Here is a 9,467-nt window from a genome sequence, read left to right on the forward strand (position 1 = left end):
AATGTAAATATATGAGAAACAAATTGTTATACTGTGTTTAACATGCCATGTTGAATGGAAACTTTAAGTTTAATATTATTGGCATACTTAATATGAATACACTATATGTACTTAATATATTATTGAGTACGATTATTTTAAAAAAGTATATTAATATGGCAACATTATCAGTTTTTAATTTCGGATGTGTGGTCAATTTATTGAAATACAACAATGTTCATTATGTAAATTTCAAAATGTAATTCGTAGTATCCCATATATAAACCAAATGTTTTCTAGGCATAATTATATAACTGACTTTAAATGTTTTCTGGGCATAAACCTACAACTGACTTGACATATACAATATCAAAAATATTTTTTTGAGGCGATTAATGAAGGTATTTTTAACAAGAAAATACCTTGAATCATCCCTAATAACATGTTATTAAAGGTGTTTTTAACCAAAATCACTTTCAATAATCCCACCTAAAAATATATTGTGGGAAATATTAAAGGCGTTTTGGGAAAAAAAACGCTTTCAAGAATCCGTACCAAATATTGTGTATGGATTGTTGAAGGCATTTTTGAAAAAAATCACCTTTAATAATTTCTGTTAAAAATTTATTTATTGGATTATTGAAGGCACTTTCACCCAAAAACACCTTTAAGAATTCATTCCATATATTTCCTATGGATTATTAAAGGCATATTATGCAAGAAAATTCCTTGAATAATTTCTAACAAAATGTTATTGAAGGTGTTTCTTACTAAAATCGCTTTCAATAATCACACCTAAAATGTTATTGTGTGAAATATTAAAGGCGTTTTGGGTAAAAAAACACCTTCAAGAATCCGTTCTAACTTTTTCGTATAGATTATTAAAGGCGTTTTAAAAAAAAAATCACCGTCAATAAGACTAATTAAAAATTAATTGAATGGATTATTAAGGGCATTTTTCTACCGATAAGGCCTTGAATAATCCCTAACAAAATATTATTGAAGGCGTTTTTATAAAAAAAACCGCCTTCAATAATCTGCCCATTCAAATTAATCGTCTGGAATATTAAAAACGTTTTGAGCAAAAAACACCTTTAAAAATCCGTTCAAACTTTTGTCTATGGATTATTGAAGGCGTTTTTGACAAAAACCGCTTTTAATAATCCTAATTAAAAATTTATTGATTGGATTATAGAAGGCGATTTCAGCCGAAAACGCCTTCAAGAATCGATTCCATATTTTTTCTATCGATTATTAAGAGCATTTCTTTACCAAAAGTGATTTCAATATTCTCTCCAAAATTTTTTAAAGCAATTGGTGAAGGTGTTTTTACCCAAAAAATGCCTAAAATAATCAATTACAAATAATCTTTGCAAAACTAAAAAAAAAAGCTAAAGGGAGGGATCGAACCTATCACCTTATGGTTAACATCTGTACGATCCAAAATTTTGATATGATTATTGAAGGTGTTTTTAACCAAAAATGCATTCAATAAGCCTATGAAATTTTTTAGTGGAATTATTAAAGACGTTTCTTGTAGAAAACGTCTTCAATAATCGCATATATTTTTTTATGAGGGGATTATTGAAGTCATTGTCTACCAAAAATACCTTCAGTAATTTCCTATCAATTTTTTTAATGGGATTATTCAAGCCGTTTTCTACCAAAAGCGTCTTTAGTATTCACTCAAATTTTTAAGGTAAGATTATTGAAGGCGTTTTAGTCGAAAAACGCTGTTAATATTAAGTATTGTGTGACGTTTATAGGTAACAACGCTGCTATTTGAATATTTAATAGTGTTTTGATAATAAATGCCTTAACTTTTATAAAAACATAAAAGCTAGCGATATTTGCAAATGAAACTCCACTACAAAACTGCTATTAATCTTTTAATTTCTTGTAGTGATACTCAAATATTTATCTCCTGATTGACTAGAATACCTAGGAAAATTAGCAGATTCGCAGGACGTGTTATATTTGATAGTGTTAAAATAATTTAAATAGACGGCGGGCCAATTGTCTCATATAAGGCTGAAGAAGAGAGATATAGCCACAAACAACTTGTCTTGTGTAATTAACGGCTAGCAAGGCAGAGCCAGAGGCACAAATCGCAAAGAATTCTGCACCAACTGTTAGCAGTCATATATATTTAACATTTGATTGCGACCCTGCAACTTATTGATGATCAATATTAAATTGCAATGAATGCTTTCGTTGGTGGATTTCATTATCTGTGCTTCGTCTTTTCTGTTCAACTATTAATTTCACCAATTTCAGCCAAATATGTTTGGTATTTGGAGAATATTAAAGAAGAGTACAAAATACAGAAAGATGAAAAGTTTATTAATATTGCTGCTAATAGTGGATTTTATTCAGATCGGAAGCAGCCAATAATGCTATAGATAGCATCAAATCTCAAGGTCAAGGCCAGATCCCTCTAATTTCTGCAGGGTGATTTGATCCAGGAGCTCACTCATCTCGGCAGTGAACATGTTTTTCCAATCTCCAACAATGCCAGTCCTGAAAAAGGCACTGTTTTGCATCCCCACCCAAGGATCCACTCCATTCTGGTTTACCTCCAAGTTCTTGAGCCTTTCCAGGCTGCACCTCCAGATTACTTCGTCAACTTCTTTCTCTTTGGTGAAAGGCTTTTCAAGGAATAAAGCTATCTTTTTAACTTGTCCTTTGGGGTCCCTTTTAAGGTCTTCATACTTCAGAAACAGCACCTTATCAGGGGCTTTCAGGCTTTCATTCCAATATTGTAAAACGTGGTCAAAAAATGGCCCGAAATGAGAAATCCCATTGCAGAAGCACTCAAATGCCTTCTCAAAGGGATAAGGGCCTTGCTCAGGTGTCCTGAGTTTGTTGAAGAAGTGCCACATTGACACCAATGTGTCCTTAGGGTTCCTTGCAATATAAACCATCTTGCACTTCGAATTCTTAATGGAATCAGGCAATGCACTGTAAGGCAAATGAGTGTGAAAGAGTCTTGGAGATTTCATACCTGAAATATCAGCAGGTGGCTTTGCAGTGAATACCTGAACTTCCAAGGTCTGAACATAGACGGCAGGATGGTTCCTGACAAGAGGATCCTGTTGATCATCTTCATCACTCTTTTCGAGAGTTTCTTCACCGATCTTCTTCTGATCACCATCTTCCTCACAGATCATCAGTTGCCTTTGCACAATGCAAAAGGAAAGAGCCTTGAGCCATGTGGTACCTGTTTTCATGGGGGATGCCAAGATAATGTCGTCATGCCGTGCTGTGAATTGTGAACGAAGAGCCATTGCTGCTTCAAGATGATAAGCTCTGTACCAAAACCCATCCCATTGATACAAAGGGATGTCCCAAAACCCTTCCTTAGGAAGCTGATCTAGCACAGGCTTCCATGAATCAGATGAATCCATGACAGGAATCAGCTCGTCGGATTAATTAAACTTAATATTTTTTCTGGGGATTTCCACAATACAAGTTCGTTTCAGCTTAAAGAAGTCCGAGGATACAAATAAGTCGGGGAAAAACTTGGATAAAGTTTTTAAAGTAAATTTCGTGAAATTTGTTTATTAAAAATAATTAAATTAAAATTAGATAAATTAAAAAATATCGTTATATAGATTAATAGTGTAAAATTTAAAAATAATAATAATAAATTTTTATATATATTTTTAGAAAAATATTTTTAATAAAATTATTGATAAAATTTTTATTATTATTGATAAATACTTAATCAGATAATTCGGCCATAAAACGCTTAATCAAATTTTTTTAAAAAAGAAAAAAGATGGAAATGATATATAAATTGTGTCGTTTTGAAAGTAAATAAATATCAAAATGATTGCTGATTAACTTTTAGATAACTTTTAATCATCGCCTTTATGCAACGCTCCACAAGAGGTTGTGATGTGGTGTGGTTCTTATCATGCCACATCACTAATTTTTACCTATTACAAATAAGATTATCAGGTGGAGGAAGAGAAAAAAAAGTTTCAAATAATTCTTTGTTATTATACCAAATTTTGCTAAGAAAATTATAATTTTTTATTTAACAAAAGAATTAATTTATTGTTAAATTTACAATTATATATGAGCAGATTACTTAATTTGTTACTTTATGCAATAAAAAAATTATTGTCTTTTATATTTATATATTATCAAATTACTTAATTTACTATTTTTTATATGAAAGTAGTAATATTACATTTTGTTATTTTTTTCATTTATTTATTATCAAATTAATTTATTATTTTTGTCATAAAAAAGTATTAATACTATATTTTATCACCTTTATTCGTTATATATAAAAAAATATCACTACCTAATATTGTATAATTACTTTGTAATATATGCATAAAAAGAAATAATGTCATATTTTCATGCTTTTACCATATTTCTTTTAAAAAGATACACCCCAAGTCCCACATGTCTAATAATTTTTCTCTTAATATAAAATTCAAATAAAAACATTTTATCAACTTCACACAACTTAAAACAACTTATTTCTACTTTATTATATTGTCGGCCATTTCTAGTGGAATCTTGTCTCATGCATTAAAAAACAAAAAAAACATTATAAAATAAATAAAATAAAACTACAAATGCTAAAAATAAGTAAAAAAAAAAAAATGAAATAGGACGCACAAATTATAAAAAATCATACTCAAAATCATACCAACTAAATAAAAGCCATAGACAGTAACACCCTGTTTATTAAAATACCATAAATAAAAATTATAAATATTATACTAAAAATAATTAAGCAAAACCTTTAAACAATGCAGTATTCAAACACACATTTTAAAAAAAATAAAACACAAACATAAACACACACAATATGTAGTCATATAGTTTGTGCAAAGTAACCATGAAAACCCAACACTAATGTTGAAATCATGCAGCAAAATAATGAAAAATCCATTAAAAAAAAATAATCATATTATGTTTGCTTAACCTTCAATTCATAATGAGATATGTTTACTCCTTTCTCGAACCCTAAATGTGATAAAATTCAAATCCCTTTTTTCTTCACTTCAAGTTTAAGCCACTCTAATTCTTACTCTCGCAACTTCTTGATCTACTTTGTTCCCTTTCGAGCTTTTCGTTCTTTTTTTTATCTTTTCTTTTTGTTTTTTCTTACAATTCTGCAACTATTCATTTTTTTTCTTTTGACCTAACTCTTTTTTAACTTGTTTTAAAATATTAAATTTTATTTTTTGGAAATATTTTCTTAAAAAAATCAAATCATTCATGTCATTTATTTCATACTCGCATATATGATATATGTGATGTTAGTTAACATTTAATGTCAGATTTAATAATTACTCAAATGTAAGAGCCAAAACATTACACATTTTGACGATTAAGCGACTAATAATTTACATATTTTAAATAATTAATATCTTGCTTTTTAAAGATTAAAAATTAAAATAATACTTGATCAAAAATTTAAATTTAAAGATCACACTTACTATTTATTTGGTAAATATTTATTAAGTCTGTTGTTTATAAAAAAAAGTAAAGATTAAAATAATAAAAAAGTTTATAAACTTTATCATTTTATTTAAATAAATATTTATATTTTTATTATATTCAAATAAATCATTAATTTTTATTTTGTATTAAGGAAAGTAAAATAATTCATACCCAACGGTTTGACTGATTCCAATCCGATAAAATTAGAAGCAAGTTGAATTTTTTTCCTAAAGTTGGGTTTAGGTCGAAATTGAGTTTTAGATTGCAGTTGTCCTGACCTAATCTCATATATATATATATATATATATATATATTATTTATTAACTAATTTTATATAGATATATATGTTTTACATTAATAAAATTATTATTTAATATTTTAATTTAAGATATTAATTTAATAAAAATATTATATTTATGTATAATTAAAATATAATTTATATTAAAAATAATATTTCTTAAATATTATATATTAAATCAAAATTATTAAATTAATTTCAGGTCGAATCATGTCAATTGTAGTTTAAAAATATATGGATCAAGTAAAAAAAAAAGTTTAATATCAAATTAAAATCGAATTTAAATATTAAAAGTCGATTCAGGTAAAAACTTATCCTAACTCAACTAGTTGTTATTCTTATTTTACATCTAAATAAAATTTTAAATTTTAATTTATATCTAAATAAATTTTTAAATTTTAATTATTTTATACATAAATAAAATTTTAATATAAATTAGTTTTTTGTTTAAAATGAGAACATTCTAATATAAGTAAAAAAAATAAGGGTTAATTTAATATTAAATATAACTTATTTAAATAAAACGATAAAGTTTATAGATTTTTTTAATATTTTCCTCAAAAGTAAAAGTAAAAGGAAAGTCATCGCTTATCGTACAGTTCTAGAATCTAGCCGGTAGAGAAGAACATGTATTTTCTCATGATTTTTTATATTTATAATGAAAAAAAAAAAAAACACAGAACGAAACCTATATATAGAAGTAATTTGCAGAAGAAATTTATAGTCACACTCGCAATCTCACACAAAAGAAGATGTAAACGCCATAATTGAAGCAGAGTTAAAATTTCAGACTCTTTTCTTTCCTTTTTATGTATGGGTTTCTTTTTTTTTTTTTTTCTTGTGAGTTGATTACTTCTATTTTATTTTACTTTTTTTTAATTGACTGGCATGAGACATTCAGGGTTCATATTCTGCTAAAAAATTGTAAATTTTACGGTTTCAGTGTCACTGTTGTGTTACAGGACGAATCAATTGAAATAGGAAATGGGCTTAGTAGCTCTGGAGTCCAATAGTGTTAGCCCATCGAATGGATGTTGTTTTACATTTCTGTTAAGTTTGTTTATACTGAGATTAGTTGTAGGGGCCTTGATGGTGGGATTAGTTACAACCTAGTTGAGTCACTGTGTTGGGAGAATATTTAGCTTGTACAACGATTGTAAAAAGATTCATTCTAATGATCAATACAAATCTGGAAATTTCTCTATCTCTACTTTCTTCTTCTTCCTTTTCTTCCTCTATTTTCTCTACTCTCTCCCTCTCACCTGCTTCTTGCATATTGTAGAAGCTAATTTCTCTTCTCTACCTTATTTAGGTCGTATCATTTATCAGAGCCTAAGATTCTGGCATGGGTATGATGGATGATCAACTTCGCAATGATCTCAGGGCAATCTTGCTTGCTGGTTGGGAAGAATTAAAATCAGATTTTGAAAAGATTAAACAAGGTTTCAACAGGATGGTATCTGGTAACAGGACTATTAATCCTGTAAAATTTGGGTCATTTGAGATGCATCAAATTGCGGTGGATGGATCCGACGTATCGAAGCACTCCTATAACCCAGAATAACTACTGGTGGCTCAGGAATGTTTTTGCCAAATTCCAGAAATGGTGTTATCAGATGAATAGAAATTTGATTTCTCAATGGCTAAATCCCTAGACTCGCCAGCCTTCTCTTCTTCCTCGCCTGCTCCTATATCCTACATGTCTCAAAACCCTCCTTTCTCTATGAATCTTCTTAAAAAAACCTGCATCTTTGACAAGCTAGTTCCTAAGGCGTTCAATGAGCCTAAGGTTGATATATTGAATAGTGGAAGGGTTATTGAAAATGCTAGCTACTTAACTAGGCCTTTCTTGTTGATGATTGTTAATATGTGCGGGAAGCTTGAAAAGGCTTATTCGATGGTGTCTGTGGATGGGAATAAGCTAGTTGTTACCCTTGATCCATACCGGTATAGGCTTTTGGTGATGCGACTGAGTGGTAAGGGTGCTGATATCATTGCACAAGGACTTGTTGATTTCCTTGAGCATCCTGATTTCTTGTCAGTGGATACAGCTGCTATTCGTATTATTGATGGTACATTTGTGGTTAGGGACTGTGTTGAAGGTGTATGTGTGCAAACAGAGACTGTCTTCTGTCAGGGTCTTAGAGAAAGGATTAGGTCTGTTTTGAGTGTTAACAAGATGGACAGGTGTTGCCTTGAGCTCCAGGTTGATGAAGAGGGGGCTACCAGACATTTCCGAAAATAATTGAAAATGCTAGTCTCATCAAAGCCATTTATGAAGATCCTTTTCCCGGTGATGATCAAGTCTGTTATGGGAAGGGAACGGTTACCTCCTCTGTTGGTTGGCATGGTTGGGCATTTACCCATACCCATACCCATACTCATTTTGCTAGAATGTATACGTCTAAGTTTGGAGTTGATGAGGCAGAAATGAGGAATAAGCTTGGGCCAATGTTGCAAAGGCTAGGTTCCCCCATGAAGTTTGTTGGGAAGGACTTGATGGGTAAGGTTCAGAAGCATCGTTATGAGAACTTGTATGAAATTCCTCTTGATGGTATATATCCTAATATTAGCAGCAATTGTGATCATGAGGGTTCTCTTATACTCTATGTTTCAAAAATGATTTCTACTATTGGAAAGGTTAGGAACATGGTTCGAAGCTATACCTTCGGTGAAAAAAAAGACTTCTACGTTGAGGGTGTACAAGAACAGACTGTTATTGGGATGGAAAAGAGCTGGAAACTGCTGTGGATGTGCCTTTTGGTAACAAAGTTGCCAAGAACATTCTTGTTGATATGGGATTCTACTCTCAATTACAGGATAAGCATTCAGGTTATATACTGGTTATGTACATTGTGGACTTTTTTAGTAATCCAGAAACTATTGATAAGATTGGAACTGATATTGAAAATTTTAAGTGCTCTTGGTTGGTGGCCAAAGCTTTGGAGGGTCACAAGGATGAGAACATATCTGGATTTACTTTCATTATTAATGGATGGGTGCAGTCTTATAGGTTTAGCTGTGTCAAAATTTCAATCATCTATGACAATGTTGCCAGCCTAAACCCAACGGCTATTTCATGGTCTTCTGTTGGCCAAAGTAAGGTTCAACGACCTATGAAATGATGCTTATTGGACCTGGTTATTCGAATGAGATCATAAAAATTTACATGGAAGGTTTTATAGCCGTTCTTTGGGCTGCAAAAACTTTTGGACAGTTCAAACCTCCTGGAGTAGAGGCTTAATTATGTTTGAAGTTCAGGATAGATTTAAAAGGATTGTAGTAGTAAGGTCTCTAAATCCACCCTTAGTGAAAGATAATTAAAAATATCTTAATATTTTTATAAAAGTTTCAAAATTTTTATATTTTAATTTAATATAAGAGTTTATATCAATAAGCAGATTTCAAATATAATCATGTTTCTATAATCTCCTTTTAAGACTTTTATGTCAATTTATAAATACTTATATGAATCTAATTCATTATGGATACTATAAATAATTTTTTATTACCATGAAAAAAAATCATTTTCATCACCTAAATGGATCAACTAGCATTCCTTTTGCTATTATAAAAGTTTTAATATTCATAAAATATTCGAATCACTCATGGCTTCCAAAGTAAAAATACTATGAAATTTTTACTATATAAAACCATAAATGATAAATCATATGTACAATCTATGAACTAAATCATATACATAACAAAAAATTACCACAAC

At 29.9% G+C, this 9,467-nt stretch overlaps 1 protein-coding gene and 1 pseudogene across 1 annotated transcript; one reads left to right on the forward strand and one right to left on the reverse strand.

Moving 5' to 3' along the window:
* Positions 1-2,169: 2,169 nt before the first annotated feature.
* On the reverse strand, positions 2,170-3,465 carry LOC111295654 (cytosolic sulfotransferase 5 pseudogene; annotated as a pseudogene).
* A 3,059-nt stretch (positions 3,466-6,524) lies between these two features.
* LOC149515045 (uncharacterized) lies at positions 6,525-9,054 on the forward strand. The gene has a single exon (XM_089742896.1). The coding sequence runs from the start codon at positions 7,386-7,388 to the stop codon at positions 7,989-7,991; it is 606 nt and encodes a 201-aa protein (XP_089599022.1). The 5' UTR covers positions 6,525-7,385; the 3' UTR covers positions 7,992-9,054.
* The last annotated feature ends 413 nt before the right edge of the window (positions 9,055-9,467 follow it).

This window comes from Durio zibethinus, chromosome 14 (assembly GCF_047325235.1).
Source record: "Durio zibethinus cultivar Kanyao isolate XHJ-2024 chromosome 14, ASM4732523v1, whole genome shotgun sequence".
Lineage (NCBI taxonomy): Eukaryota > Viridiplantae > Streptophyta > Magnoliopsida > Malvales > Malvaceae > Durio > Durio zibethinus.

Coding starts and splice junctions, on each gene's coding strand:
- LOC149515045 (XM_089742896.1), top strand. CDS start 7,386: ATGGCTAAATCCCTAGACTCGCCAGCCTTCTCTTCTTCCTCGCCTGCT.